General features: G+C 41.0%; 1 protein-coding gene across 1 annotated transcript in view; it reads right to left on the reverse strand.

Moving 5' to 3' along the window:
* Positions 1-16,726, reverse strand: part of ERICH6 (glutamate rich 6) — a 50,895-nt gene that overhangs the window by 6,412 nt on the left and 27,757 nt on the right. The window contains exons 10-13 of the mRNA XM_033958240.1: positions 15,315-15,373; positions 7,355-7,512; positions 4,666-4,751; positions 115-270 (exon numbers count right to left, since the gene is read on the reverse strand). Of these exons, the coding sequence (XP_033814131.1) occupies positions 115-270; positions 4,666-4,751; positions 7,355-7,512; positions 15,315-15,373 (459 nt within the window). The remainder of the gene's footprint in view (positions 1-114; positions 271-4,665; positions 4,752-7,354; positions 7,513-15,314; positions 15,374-16,726) is intronic.

Consider the following 16,726-nt stretch of genomic DNA (forward strand, 5'->3'; position numbering starts at 1 on the left):
AAAAGGAAAAATGAAGTGATATTTTTTGAAATGCCAACTGTAAAATACCTATAGATTTGTTTCATAGTAATCTTAATCAATAAACATATGTGAGGGCTATAAGCATGAACATACCATATCGTCCCATTTGGATAGTAGCAAGTACCTTTCCCATTGGAGTCGAACATTGCTAGAAAATCAGCATTATTTGGCTTGTCAGCATAAACTATGCAGCAATAATCCTTCATGTCATTTTCAATAACAATGATGGCCAGATTTCCAGATGGGTAGCTACATTTCGATAAGGTCTATAAAGTCTTTATTTGGTACAACAGAACTATAAGACATTATGCACATGACTATGTAGGCTTTTTGCGCTCCTGAAGGGTTCCAAAGACTTTGCAAACCACATAAATAAAACACAAATTATAAGTGAGGAGCACTGGATGGGATTTAGAGACAGAATTTGATTCAATCCCCAGCTGTTTCCAAAGTCACTTAACACTCAGTTGCCCAAGTATAAAATAAGTACCTGTCTAAAATATGTAAACTGCTTTGACGGTAACCATAGAAAAGGTGATATATCAAGTCTCATCTCCTTTACCTTTATATATTTAATCACTCCCCTCCAAAGACACTATCATCTTGAAAATGGCTGCAAAATAGCATAGGTTATTATAGTCTAATGTTGCTTTAGCATGACTGAATTAGCTTTCCCTTGATTGCATTATAAAGGTGTATGGCAAACTAAGTGGAAGATAGCTGAATCTTGGAAAACAAGCCAGTTTTCTATTAGGTGAGAGAGAAATAAGTGCCACTTTATATGTAAAGAACATTCTGGATGCTCCTTTTGCAATGATCATGCCTAAACAAAGTTTACATTTGTTCAAGATCTACTATGCTTTTACTTGTATAAATTAATTTAGCATACTATGGTGGTTATTTTAGAAGCTCTATTGATGTTTTGGCCATCCAAAATTGCAGCACACCCATACGGCAAGGAAATGTGGTCTGGCTGTGTTTTGGGTGGGACTAGTAAGGGGCCAAACTATGGAAGTTCAGGAAAGGACATCTATGTTCTGTAGTTTAATGGAAATTCCAGAATAAACTGAATTACAATTATCTAACTGGGAAAGAATCAACATCTGAGTCAGCAGAGCAAGAAGGAATGGTCCAGCTTAAAGAAAGATGCTTCTCTGGATGGAGTAAGGGAATTCATCGCAGATATTTTTATGTACCTGAAGGGAGAGAGAATGAGGGGGGGGGGGGAGATAGAGAGAAAGAAAGAAAGAGAGAAAGAAAGAAAGAAAGAGAGAGAGAAAGAAAGAAAGAGAGAAAGAAAGAAAGAAAGAAAATTACAAACAGCTACAGTGGATTTCAATTGGCAACATCTTGATCTCTGAGCTGTTTCTTAGTCGGCTGTTACAACCACTGATATCTACATAGCCATGTTATAATGCAGATGTTCCCCTCTTGCCACAAAAACCTCCACATCCTTTGTTTTGCTGTTCACAGTTTCATTTTTTCAGTTTGTAAAATGGATGTTCATGCTGGATGTAGCCAGCACTTAGACGTCTATTTCTCATATATTTTAGAATAGGCTGTAGTATGTCAGCAGATCTTGTTCTAAAATGGATGGTCATATGTGACATACAAATTTGGATGTCCTATTTTGAGTTGGATGTCTTTTCTAAAAATGCCACTCCACACAAGTTTAAATTTTACAGTGAACAAGTCGATGTTCTAAAAAGTGAAAGAACAGCGGAAAAGTTGTTTGTGCAGGTTTTAATTTGAACTCGTGCAAAACTATAAATCTTTTGTGAAGATCAATCAGGATCCTTTAAAACAGACTGTTTACGTATGAAGTATTATGCATAATGAGGGCAAGTATATAAAGGGGTATCTATTTGAAGCCTATACTGTAAAGAAATATAGGCACTAACACTAGCATAGCAGGGTAAATATACCCATATATATATTAGGTGTGACCACTTACACCAGCCATAGATTGCTGAAAAACATGTATATATTATACTATTCTACAATTTATGCATGTAACTGTGTGTCTGGACTATGTTCTGCCCAGACTCTACCCAATGTGTATGCCCACCATCCAACTATGTGCCATTCTGTTTAGGCATTATTTTATGGAACAGCGTTAGCCGGAATATTGGCTGTTATTTGCAAATGTGTACACATACATGTGTGTATGCTGGTGTTCTGGTCATTTACAAACATTCTTAGCACCTAAATGTTGGCATACTTTTTATAGAATTTATTTATATGTAGTGCTATTTTTAGAAAAAAAAAAGTAATGGATGTAAGCATATAGATGTTTTAGGCAAAATGTCTAGAGCCTCTGACACAGTTTATAAATGTAGGACTCAACATAGATACCTATTGTAAAATTGACATATTTTTACCTCCCCCTCCCGAACAAAGCATCCTAAAAGGTATTAAAAATGTCTCAAAATGCGAGCCCCGACACCACCCCACACCCTGGGAACCGGCTTCGCTCTCCCCGCCAAACCCTTGCCTGCAGTGGACACTGGCATGTGCCAATCCATAGGACATGCACTTGCCGATGCCAAAAGAGCCTGCTGTGCCTGCCACTGATCCATGCTGGGCTGCTGTGGGGCCTTGAGCATCTGTGCATGCTCAAGTCCTTCTGGCTCCCACCATCTCCGAAATTCTCATGAGTTTGTCATGAGATACTCATGAGAATCCGAGAATCTCATGAGAATCTCGGAGAGGGTGGGAGCCAGAAGGCCTCGAGCATGCACAGATGCTCAAGGCCCCGCAGCAGCCCAGCATGGATCAACGGCAGGTGCAGCAGGCTCTTTTGGTACCGGCACGCGTATGTCCTGTGGGTTGGTGCGTGCCGGTGTCCGCTGCAAGTAAGGGTTTGGTGGTGGGCCGCGGGGGGAGCGAAGCCGGTTCCCGGAGTGGGGTGAAGCGAGCAGCGCCAGTGGCCTCAGTCAGGGGTGTCTGTGTGCTATTTTTAGGATGTGATGTTGGGGGAGAGAAGCCGGTTCTCAGGGTTAGGTGAAGCCAGCAGTGCCAGTGGCCTCGGGTGTGTGTGGGGGTGGGGGGGGGTGGGTGTCTGTTTTTCAGATGTGGAACAAATTATCCGAGTTTCCCTTATTTTCTATGGGGAAACTCGCTTTGATATACGAGTGCTTTGGTTTACGAGTATGCTTCTGGAATTAATTATGCTCACAAACTAAGATACCACTGTATTTATTTTTGATTTTTCTCACATCTTTACCAGCAGTGGCTCAACCTTTGTCAGGCTCACAATCTAATTTTGTTTGTGAGATAATGGAGGGTTAAATGATAAGCCCGAGACCAGAGCAGTAGTGAACTAGTTTTCCTGGATATCAAGCCAGTAAAATTTTATGGTTTGTAATGTGACAGGAAACCCAGCAAAGACAATGTGCGGTGGCATCCAAAAAAGCAAACAAGATGCTAGGAATTATTAGTAAAAGGATGGTAAATAAAACTAAGATTATTATAATGCCTCTTTGTCGCTCCATGGTGCAACCTCACCTTGAGTTTTATGTTCCATTCTGGTCACCGTATCTCAAAAAGATATAGGAGAATTAGAAAAGGTTCTAAGAGTGACCAAGAAGATAAAGGGGATGAACTCCTCTAATATAGGAATGACTATAGAGGTTAGGGCTCTTCAATTTGGAAAAGAGACAGCTGAGTGGTATAGAATGGGTACAAGTAAATTGATTTTATTTACTCCGGCAAAAATTACAAAGACTAGGGGACACTTGATGAAGTTAAAGGGAAATAATTTTAAAACCAATAATTATAATTATGGGAGGGGGGTATATAGTTATAATATAGGTTGAATCAGTATTTGTGAATATAGCATATATATATTGAATTTAGATTATAACATCTGTGAAAAGGGAGGGTGGGGGAGAGGGTAAATTTATGTATTTAGATGATATTAGAAAGAATTTCAAGTGATGTGTATGATTCAATTTATGTAATATTGTATACTTGGTGGAAGATGGAAAAATGAATAAAGAATTGGAAAAAAAATTTAACACATAAAAAAAAACAACAATTGGAGGAAATATTTTTTTTTAAATTAGAGAATAGTTAAGCTCTGGAACACATTGCCAGAGGATGTGGTAACAGCAGTTAACATAGCTGGGATTAAAAATGGTTTAGACAAATTCCTGGGGGGAAAAGTTCATAATCTGCAATTAAGACAGACATGGGGGGAAGCCAATGCTTGTCTGGGATCGGTAGCATGTTGCTACTATTTGGGTTTTTACCAGGTACTTTTGACTAGGATTGGCCACTGTGGAAACAGGATACTGGGCTGGTTATGCCTCTCTTTAATTGTACACTTAGCTTTGTTTTCTTAAAGTTGAATCAAACAAAAAGCTTCAAAAAGCAGGATTGTGAGCTTAAAAGTGCTCAAGTGCTTCTTTAAAGAACAGCCATACTGGTCAGACCACGGTTTACCGCAGTAAACGGTCCCCATGTCATTCTCCAACGTCATAAATAGCTGCAGGCACTTGATGTATCACTTCTCCAACAACAGATGATTCACCAGTGTTTATCAAATTATAACTTTTCTTGAGAGGATTACTCTCAAGCACAGTCCATTTATATATATTTCTTGAGTATTCTTATGTTCTTAACATTACACATCAAGGATACAATAATTGTGCTGTTCCATCAGGGAATAAGGTAAGAAACTTCCCTCCTTCTTTGTAGTATTTTTCTAAGAACTCTCTTGGCATCATCTGCAAAGAAATCCCAAATTTTGGCTGCTATTACTGACAGTGAGTACCATCTAAAAGCAGTTTCTACAGCTTGGAGCTCTTCTTCTAGATAACAAAGTGTATTTTTTAGGGCTGCATTTTGCTGAAAAATTTTCATTTCGTAATTAATTGTGCAATTAAAGAGAGGTATAACCAGCTGTCCACTGGGGGGGGGGGGGGGGGGAAGGACAGGAGGAGACGGGGAGGCCTTGCATTTCTTCTCCCTCCTCCCCACATTAGTTATCATACATTTGCTAGTGGGGATGCTAAAGCCTCACTGCCAAAGCTGCCTCCTTCCTCTTTGTTCTGCCTCAAGGGATCCTTCAGCTGCCAATGCCAGCACTCTCTGACAGGCTCAGTTCATGCACAAACTAAACATACTTAGGGAATGCAAGTGTCTGTGGCTGGAGGCATGCCACTGATTTCCTCTCTCTTGAGGCAGTATGAGGAGGAAGTGAGGCGACTCAGGAAATTGATTTCTTTGGCTGTCGGGCTTCAGCTATCCTACCAGCCATTGAATAGGTACTGCAGCTTTGGAAGGCACCTGGGGCTTGAGCCCAAAGAAAGGGGCCCAGGTCTCCAAAGCCCCCTCCCAATATTTTCCTTTCTCCCACTTCCTGCCCCAACTCTATATCTCCCTTCCTCCCTGTACCCCAGGTCCAACTCTCTCCCTCCCCCAGCCTCAGGTCCAACTCCCACCCTCCACCCCCAGAACTAATTCTCTCCCTCCAGCCCTAAAGCCAACCCTCTCTGTCCCTCCCGTCCACCCCCAGGTCCAACTCTCTCTCCCTTCATCCCTCCTACCCAGGTCTAATTCACTATCTCCCTCTATCCCCAGGTCCAAATTTCTCTCACTCTCTATCCCCACCCCCAGCTCCAACTCTCTCTCTCTTCCCATTCCTCCCCTGGGTCACTCTTAATTCCTTCTCTCTCCCCTGACCTGCATGGTTCAGCATCTTTCCCTCCCCCTGCACCTGATTGTAGCTCTCTCTCCTCACCTATCACACCCAACTACAGTTCACTCTTTCCCCCTGCACCCGCATACCTTTGAAGACAGTCTTTGTCCCTGCAGCACAAGTGGCAATCATACAGAAAGGCCGCCTGCATTCTGCCCTGGGCCCTTTCCTCTGAGCAGGCTTGCCTCTTCTAAAAACAGGAAGTTGTGTCAGAAGGGGCGGGCTGGGCTAGAGGGAATGGTCTGGTGCAGACCACAGGCAGTGTTTCTGTATGGCTGCTGCTGGCACTGCAAGGCCAAGACTGCCTTCAAAGAGATGCGGGAAGAGAAAGCCACTTTGGATTCAGGAGGGGAGGGAGACATGTTGGACCATTGGGGGGGGGGAGGCAGAAAGTGGGCTGCAGGTGATTAATTTTTTAATTGCATTTAATAATTAATGAGCTAATCACAACATTAATCATGATTAACGTGCAGCCCTAGTGGAACCTGCAGTGTATTTCAGTAAGGAAGCTACACATCAAATGTAGTACCAGCTAAACCTGTAACTAGGTAGTTTAGATCCAATGAGCATTTAATTACGTTAAATCTCTTTTATTAAAGAATTCTATGAATAGTCTATAGAAATAATACAAACCAACTTTTTTGAAACATTGATAACTTCTACCCCACCTCTTCCCTCCCCCAGCACTGTACAGAAAAGCGATGTACAGTATTTAAAAATACAAATCATGAACAAGCTTAACAACTCAGTCAGTATATAAGAATTCCATACTCAAAAACTCAGCACAGAGCGAACAGATAGAACATGAGACCTTGACTCTTATGACCTCAGGTAAAACAACAATAACCCACCCCTCGGGGACCTGAACAATTCTCATGAAACTGATCTTGAAGTTTATTCAGTACTTGGCTATGTGCCCTTGGTAAAACAGAGTAAAGATAAGATTTCCATACGTCCAGGAATCTTTTTTTGCCATTTGAAATGTTGATAGGAGCATAAACATTCTAAAGGACAAATTTTGTCAGATTCAAAGTTACTAAGGCAATAACATACCTACTATTGGGGTCCTGCATAACCTTATGTGTGATTAAGGAAATACCTTTTGTTATCAGAATAATTGCCCATGCATAGGAATTGAATGGGCTTTGGTGCATTTGCCGCAGGGGAAACACTACTGCGGCTTCGTAAAAGGAGCCCATAATGAGAATCACAATGGGCATTTAATTAATAGGTACTAAATAATCTGTTCAAATTGCTCCTTGGCATAGAAAAATTATATATTTTTTGTTTTCCAGCAAATAATTGGCTTTTATTCTGTTACCATTTTGCAGAATTTTTTTATTGCCAAAATACGAAAAATTCTGGACTGTTCTTTTTCAACTATACTAACTATGTACTTATACCAATTTCCACAGCCAACAGGAATAAGTGATATGGCTTTTCTTTGAACTCCATTACCCTTCACTGGGCACGATTTGTGTGGAAGACATACAGAACATGCTGACGAACACCTGTTTTTAAAAATCAATACTTTCTATCTGGAAGGAAGCTTCTTTCCCCCCCCCAAAATGTATTCTAATCTACATTATAAAGTACAAGATACCAAGCTCACCAATAGAAGGACTTTACCTTTTCACATGCAACTGAAAAATCACAAGTAATATTGTAATAAGATTGGTCTGTATACATTTCATCCCATTGTACAGCAGTCAAAGTCCATTTGTCTTTGGGCGGATCGGTAAGATTGAAAGAAATTGTTCTCAAATTTTGTGACTCTAATGCTGTAACTGAGGAAAATTAAAAATTAAATTAAAACATGAATCTAGAAAGTACTTGAAATACATATGTGTTACACATTTTGTCTCATTGATCTTATATACCATAAGTAGTTTTCTTTTACATTAATTTCATCAGATTGTTTTGTACGGAAATTGGGCAAGTTTTCCAATCATTTCCTCAGACTTTTTAAAGTTTTCTCTCACATTTTACAACCTTGGGAACATGACCTAGGCCAGCGGTAGGCAATTCCAGCCCTCGAGAGCCGGAGCCAGGTCAGGTTTTCAGGATATCCACAATAAATATGCATGAGATAGATTTGCATCTCAAGTGCATGCAAATCCATCTCATACATATTTATTGTGAAAACCTGACCTGGTTCCTGCTCTTGAGGACCGGAATTGCCTACCTTTGACCTAGGCTAATGTTAACACTGAACGGAAACAAAGAAAACAGCAAGGCAGCCCTTAACCAAAGAATGACTGAAAAAAAAGAGATATAGAGAAGAAGATTCTACAATACAATTAGAAAATAAAAATGTGAGGGCATTATAAGTAACTCCCATTCAGAAATTCACTTGTTCCCATTCTTAACAACTTTCTTTCATTTTTGTTGATGGGCCTGATTTTGTCTATAAAGGAAGGTTGAGAGAACACCAAGAACAGCAAGAGAAGAATGAAAATGACTTGCACAGGATGACTTTTACATTCAGGGAATGCTAAAAGCTAAGAGCAGCTCAAGTAAAGGCAAACAAACTACAGCTTTGCAGAAGTCTTCTAATGTCATTCAATCATTATATATATTCATTCACCTACCTCTCCCCTTTGTTTACCATATGCCGCTAAACATTGTATGTGCAAATTTAGGCATGTAGCCAACCTGTGCATTCAATTTAACTGAATAACAAGTCAATTAGTGCCAATAATTAGGCGCTAACAATCAATTATTACTGTTAATTGGCAACAATTTACATTTGCACATGCATCTTGTTATGCACTGTGCTATAAACATGTGTGCGCTTCCTGACTTGGGAGGTTATTTATAAGGGTTTATTTACACCTATTCTATCTATTAATTATGTAGAGAATGGCTATAAGATATATTATAGGTGGTATTTTATGATACGGTGCAGCGTATTTTGGGGTGGGGAACAGATCGTTGTTGGCGGGGGGATTTCCTGCAAATTTGGTGGGGGTGCCCACTGATTAAGGAATGGTGGGATGTATGTTGGTGCGTGTATTACAGAAACATTATCCGGTGTGTTTGATGTGTTTGTTGAATGTGGGTGTTCCTGGCTTTACCAAAACTGAACAGAAGTTTATATACCGCATAGAAATTCACGGTCCTGCAGTATATAAACTGTTATTATTATTCACGGATGCCAGGCTAGCCTGGGTTCATCGTTAGCGGTCACCGGGCATTCCTGGTTGCTATGAGATATATCGTCAGCTGGAATACCTCCAACTGATGTCTAAGTTGACATAATGCTTTGGGTAGTTATCACAAGGTATGGGATAGTTATGTGCAGTGACGGGCAGCATAGTCAGCAGTCTTGTGATTTATTGGAGCTACTCCATGTCACTAACATCCAGATTGAGGGCCTTTTTCTTTGCTAATCTTGTTCTGGTTTGGGGAGGGGGAGGGGGTTGGGATGGGGTTTTTGTTTTTTGCTTTTTTGGGGGGAGGGGTGAAAAATGGAAAACTTTTTTTTAAGAATGGTATACATTATTTGCTTTTTGAGGTTTTTGTATTTTGTTATGATGCTTTGTTTATATATTGGCTTATTGTATTTGGATTTTGTTGAGTGCTACTTTCTTGAAATAAAATTTAAAAAAAAAAAAAATGTGTGCGCAAATCTTATAGCATATAACTAAAAAAAGAGGCATGGCCATAGGAAGGGCATGGGTGGATCAGGGCCATTCACTAAAGTATTATAGAATTCAGGAAATCTGCACCTAATTTAGGCATGAGGATTTATAACAGGTTTTAGTTAGTGTAAATCCCTGCACCCAAAAGTTGGGCGTGGATCCAGGTACCATGCGCTTTTTTTTTCCAGTGTCCAAATTTGGGCACCATTTACTGAATCTAGTCCTAAGAGTAAACATTCATAAAGCCCTAAAAGCTCGCATGAAGTAGAATGTTTTCTCGATATATGGCCAGCAGGCCTGGCTTAATGATTAGGCAAGCTAAGCAGTTGTCTACTGGTGACAGCTGTTTGGGGATGGCAAAGAGAAGCTGCAGTCAATGCAAAACAATAGGTCCTGACAGCCCCACAAATTAAAAGAACCATTAACAATATATTTGTTACCTGCAAGCAGGGCGAGACATTCTGAATGTCCTATTTGCCCAAGTAAATGGCTTTTGCATTGTCCATATCTGTGGGATCAATATTCAGTGTGGTTTAAACAGGCAGCAGAGGTTCCTGCATGCTTAAACAACTCTCAGTATCCCAGTCGCTGATATTCAGTGGCACTTAACCAGGCAGTGCCACTGACACTCAGCTCTGACTGTTGTAGTACTGTCCAGATAGTGCTGGGGCAGTGCGTGGGCAGAGTAGGGAAAGAGTAGGCAGTTACCTGTGCCAGTGTCCACAAAAGGAAGTACTATCTCTACCTGCTTTTAACTATGTGGGTGATGGCACTGAATACCAGGTTGGCAGCTTACCATAAATAGTCAGGGCTGGATTCTCTAAATGGTGCCATTAGTGGCGGTTGCTTAGAAAAGTGGTGCCGATCATAAGAACATATGAATTGCTGCTGCTGGGTCAGACCAGTGCTCCATCGTGCCCAGCGGTCCATTGTGCCCAGCAGTCCGCTCCCGCGGTGGCCCCCAGGTCAAAGCCCTAACCGAGACCAGCCCTACCTGCGTACGTTCTAGTTCCACAGAACTTGTCTAACTTTGTCTTGAATCCATGGAGGGTGTTTTCCCCTACGACAGCCTCCGGAAGAGCATTCCAGTGTTAATCACGCAATGGCGCTGTTAAGAGAATCGTGGCCATGTCAAAAGTAGGTGCTGGAAATGTAGGCTAGGGTTTTACAGGCCTACATTTCTACCACCTACGTCCTCTTCCAGCGTAAACCACACCTACTTTAGAAGTAGGTGCCAGTAGGTGCCTCTATGGACGGGAGTTGGACGCCATTGTTTATAGGCACTTGCAAGTGACTACATTTTAAATTAGATTTTGATTGTTTTTAAATGACATGGTCAATTACTGTAATAAATAGTAACACTTTCACTTAAATTGATGCGTGATGTCAAATTATATGATACCAGAACAGCAAAGGCTCTACAACAAGTTGAAATAGAAGGAAAAAAAGCCTCAGACAAGGGTCCTCCCACTTCCACAAAAAGTGGTTTCTAAAGGTGGTTGAGCTCACCTCATTGGCAAAAAAACTTCATCAAAATTGAAAAGACTGAGCTGTGCTGTAGAAGACACAAAAAGATAGACAAATTAAGTTAGGCAGTAGTAGGGCACCTAACTTATGGTGCACTATAGAGAATTTGGGCTTCAGTGACCGTGCCAAGACATGCCTTGGGACTGAATATCTTGGCTTAATTCTTCTTGTGTTATCATTGGCTTTTAAACGGTTGATTGCCACAGGCTGAATAATCGGGCAGTATATTTATATGTAAGAAACTGAGGTGCCCATAATCAAAAGTAAGACGTCCAAAAAGCATCCTAAATCAACACTTGGACATCCAAGTGCTGATAATCAAAACCGTCTTTCTGTATATTCAGAGCACAAGATGGGCATGGAGGAGGCTTGTTATAGGCAGGCTTTGGGCAGCCTCAAGGGTGGTTTAGACATGGACGTCTTGCTGCGATAATCAAACATTTTGCAAGACATCTACGTTTGGAACTAGACCTGTTTTAGAAGGGTCTATGTGCCACAAAGGTGCCCTAACTGACCAGATGACCACTGCATGCATCAAGGTAAGATACCCCCACACTCCCCCAGTGCTCACAGACCCCCTCACACTCATAAAGATCAGAATACAAAAAATATATACCTGTCTCCAGAACATCAGCACCTGGTATAGGAAAGCCTAGTAGAGCTCCACACAGGTGTCTTAAGTAGCCTGGTGGGTGGGCGAGTGAATCATAGAGAGGAGTAGCAAGTCCCATAAGCCACTCTAATCACTACATTCATGGTGGAAAATGTGAGCCTTCCAAACCCTGCTTTACTGCCATATAGGTGCCACCTGCAGCCATAAGGGCTATTGAGGTTGTAGACAGGTGGGTATAGTGGGTTTTGGGGGTCTCACCATAACCTATAAGGGAGTTCTGGTGAAATGTTTACCTGGCACCCTTTATCTGAATTTCAAAGCAGTGCGGATAGGAAACAGAGAGTGGGGGTAAATGGACAATACTCGGACTGGAAAAGCGTCACGAGTGGAGTGCCGCAGGGTTTGGTGCTCGGGACCATGCTCTTCAACATATTTATAAATGACCTAGAAATTGAAACTAGAGAATGACACGGTGACAAAATTCATCACCATTCCCGTCCCCGCGGATAACCGCGGGAAATAATCCCATGTCATTTTCTAGTGTCTATTTCAACCTCTGTCCTTCTACACCAGCATTCTTCAAAGCAAAGCTTGCAGGTCATTGGTTGTGCCCAATTATACTCTGATTCTTTCCTATCTCCTTAAAGAATGACATGAAGATGGTTTCCCGCGGTTATCCGCGGGGACAGGAACGGTGATGAATTTTGTCACCGTGTCATTCTCTAATTGGAACAAGTGAGGTGATTAAATTTTCGAATGATACAAAGTTATTCAGAGTAGTGAGGACACAGAAGGATTGTGAAGACCTACAACAAGACATAAACACACTCGAGGAATGGGCTGCAAAATGGCAAATGAGGTTCAACGTGGATAAGTGCAAGGTGATGGATGTCAGTAACAAAAATCATATGCACGAATACAGGATGTCCGGTGCTATACTCGGAGAGAGCCCCCAGGAAAGAGACTTGGGAGTACTTGTAGACAAGTCACTGAAACCGTCTGCGCAATTAAGGGGATCACAAACGGATCTGAGAAGATTATCATGCCACTGTACCGGGTCATGGTACGCCCCCACCTGGAATAACTGCGTCCAACACTGGTCGTCGTACATGTAAAAGGTCATAGTACTACTCGAAAGGGTCCAAAGAACAATAAAAATGGTTAAGGGACTGGAGGAGTTGCCGTACAATGAGAGGCTAGAGAAACCGTGCCTCTTCTCCCTTGAAAAGAGGAGACTGAGAGGGGACATGATCGAAATATTCAAGATATTGAAGGGAATTGACTTAGTAGAGAAATAGAGATTGTTCACCCTCTCCAAGGTGAAGAGAACGAGAGGGCACTTGCTAAAGTTAAAAGGGGGTAGATTCCGTACAAACGTAAGGAAGTTCTTCTTCACCCATAGAGTGGTAGAAATCTGGAACGCTCTTCCAGAGGGTGTTATAGTGGAAAGGTTAGATAAGTTCCTGATGTACCAGAACATACGCAGCTAAGGCTATTCTCAAATAAGGCACTGGTTTTTGACCTAAGGGCCGCCCATATGAGAGGACTGCTGGGCATGATGGGCCACTGGTCTGACCCAGCAGCAGCAGCAAATCTTATGTTTTTATGCCCTCTAAGTTGCCCCACTGCTCTGTTGCCATGTCTGGATGGCTAGTCCATTACAGGACTGGCCCCTCCCATGTCCAAATGGTCTTGTTCTAGGCATTTTGGGACTTGGATGAAATTTTGGTAAATGTGGTATAAAGATGGACGTCCAGATAGAGGACTTTAAAAAAAAATTATTTCTAGATGTATGGTGGTTTGCCTTTCGAAAATAGGCATTTTCTTACTGCTGACTTTGGATGTCTAGCATCATACGTTCAAATCAGACTTACATGTACATTTTGAAAATGTCCCTCCACATTTGAAAGTATAATGTCTATGTGTTTATACAGGATTGTTCTGAGAAGGTGGTGGTGTGGTCATGATTGAGTTTAATTATCAAAATCTAAGGGAGTGAATGCCCTAGGGCTTGAATGGTAACTGATGGAGATGCAAGGCTACAGTTTTAATTAGGGCACTTAATACCCTTGCCCTGGTTGAGTTGCACAGAGAATGGCAATTATAGTATTTTTACACACAGATGGCACTGGGACCCAGCAAACTGTTTATAAACTACCAGAAGTAAAATGACCTGGGGATTGATGTGGCTGCATTCCTGTTCTGAAATAATTTACCTACTTGATTCTGACAAATAAATGATCCAGAAAACCCAGAGCATTAATTTTTTTTTTGGGGGGGGGCTGATTTCCAAGTTCAGTGTCTGCGCTCTGAATTAAGAATGGTACCTTCGCAATTGGAAGAATTGGGATCGCCTTAGCTTTACTTTTTGGTGGGCGAATATATGCTTAAGTTATAGGTATGAAAAGATGAATGCAGATATGCTGGGGCATACTAAGAGATTCAAGTTAATTTGGGGCCCATTGACGACTTTTGTGGATTCATTATAGTTGTCTTTTTCTTTATTTCTGTTGGTATAATGCACACACACTCAGGGGGAGGGAGGGCGGAAGGGGGTATTTCTTTTGCATGGTTCTATTCCCTAATGAAAATGTTGGGTGGGTGGGTTTTTTTATTGTTGTATGGATACTGATTGATTATAATGCATATATGATTACTATTATTTGTATAGATATTTTATTGCATTTTTGTTAGCTTTGAAAAACTAAATAAAGATATATTAAAAAAAAAAAGAATGGTACCTTTTTTGGACTTTTGCAATAGCATCATTTGGGCAGCTGTGGGCTGTCTGTTGCTGGAAAATGTATCAGCATGCATATGTACTGTACACTGTCATGCACTTGGAAGTAATGCCAGCATAGTAAAATGTTGGGCTTTGGAGCACAGGCAGCAGTTCGCTGATGGTAGTATCCTCACTGTATTCATGAAGATCAGTTACATGATCAGAAAAACAAGTAGGAGAGATGCCTCTTCATAACTCTCTCTTGAGATCCTTCACTCTGAGTCAAGACAATGAACTCTGCTTCAGTTCTGGTGCAGTAATGAGCTTAGAGACTCCTGACAGCAAAAGCAAGATGTCAGAGGAGAAGGAAAAGAAAAGGGAATGACAGAAAACATAAGGAAATGGGATAGAAAGACAGACAAGAGAAGGCAAAGGAAAAGGATAAAACCAGGGAAAGATGATAAAGGAAGGTGAGGAAAAGGGCTGGCTCAACCCCTCCGCAGCAACCAAACCTTCCCCCAGCAGCACTCAACCTTCTGTAATGCTCAAACCCTTCTTCAGCACTCAGACTTTTAGGGACAAGGATAGGGTATTGAAAGAGATAAAGGGCAAGTGATTGATGGGAGTGATTGCTGGGGATGAGAGAAGACTGGGAGACTGTTATAATTAGATTGTAAGCTCTTTTGAGCAGGGACTGTCTCTTGTGTGTTTAATGTACAATGCTGCAGGTAGTGCTATAGACATGATCAGTAGTAGACTGCTGGACATGTTTGTGTCAGGGCTAGGGCTTGGCAATGCATGCAGAGCAGGCAAATATTCAGAACAGAGGAGACAGGTCAGGCTGAGCAGAGGCAAGGAGAGTGACTAATATTATGTGTGAATTTCATCAGTGTCAGCTAGTAATTAAATTCAAAAGTTTGTAACCAAATCCTTTCTGCACCTCCCCAGGGCTCTTTTTCCTTCTATGACAATTAGTACCCTCTCTTTCACTTTTGTATTTCACTTTAATAAGTTCTGTGAGTTACAGTCTTTTATCAGCAATAAGTAATTTACAATAGGAAGGTGAAAAGAGAAGATGCTTACCCTCAGAAGAGAATGAAATCTCCGATCCGTATTGCCTACCTAAATATCCTTCCTGAAGCCTGAAAAATAAACAAGCACCTAAGATAAACCTCTTTGTAATAAATGTATTCTTACCCTTTATACAAAAGGTTCTATGATCAGTTTAAATGCCATGAGTGCTTTCACTTTGAAAACTGGAACAAAGTATATAGGCAAAGTACCCACTGTGGGCAGTTAAAGAATTACCCTCTAGATCAGGGGTGGGCAACTTCGGTCCTTGAGGGCCAGAATCCAATCGGGTTTTCAGGATTTCTCCAATGAATATGCATAAGATCTATTTGTATGCACTGCTTTCAATGCATATTCATTAGGGAAATCCTGAAAACCCGACTGGATTCCGGCCCTCGAGGACCGGAGTTGCCCAACCCTGTTTTAAATCAGTGATATTCACTTTTGGTCTTCAAAGGCTTTGTTCTTCAGGACCTATTTATTAGGCACTGTTTATAGAATCAGAGCCTTTGTGTATACCTGACAAGCTGATGCAAAGTGAAAAGAAAGTATATGATAGTGGATGTAGTGGTTCCTTATTATGAATCTGAGAAATTTCCAGTGACTTGGATAAATCTGTGTGAATGTAGGCAATTTTTATTATATCCTTTATTATTATATGTGCAGTCATTGAGCATTGTGATAATTTTCTGTGTGTATCTTCCTGGTGTTGATCGGTTTCTTTTATTGTAAACTACTCTGAACTATGTGGTTGTTGCGGTATATAAATAAAAAGAGATTAGAGTCTTACCTTGATAATATCTTTCCAGTATTCTGAACCATAGGGTTTCCCATCTGTGCTTGCGAGCATACTCCAGAAGATGTCAATCACATCCCTTCAACTCCTCCTCCTCCCCTACTGTCTCTGCTTCCCCCTTCAGTTCATACCAAATCTGGTGACAGCCCTACAGAAGAAGGAAGGAGAAGGAGGGATACGGGGAACTCCCTAAAATAGGCCTACTAAGATGAAGTTAAACAATCAGTGAGAATCAGTAATGTAGTGAACACATTAACAAGCCTCTGAAAGGAATAAAGAATTCAATAAAATGCAAATCAAGCAAGAAACATAACATTTATGGAGCTCAACCATTCCATTCTTGTAATTCTATATACATAACATAACATAAATCCTTATTTATATACCGCATAGGCCTTTCAGTTCAAGGTGGTTTACAGGATAAAGATAGAGGAGAAACATCAAATATAATGTTTGAAGGAATATTGTAAATTAACACATAACATTTTAGCGGGAGTATAAGAGGTATATAAGGGGTGAAATAATAAGTAGGAACGGGCGAGTCTTGGGTCAACAATGTGAAGTGGGAGTGAAGTTTGGTTGTCTTATTTGGGGAAGAGGAACATTTTTAGGAGCTTTCTGAAATGCA

The sequence above is a fragment of the Geotrypetes seraphini genome, chromosome 9 (assembly GCF_902459505.1).
Source record: "Geotrypetes seraphini chromosome 9, aGeoSer1.1, whole genome shotgun sequence".
Taxonomy (NCBI): Eukaryota; Metazoa; Chordata; class Amphibia; order Gymnophiona; family Dermophiidae; genus Geotrypetes; species Geotrypetes seraphini.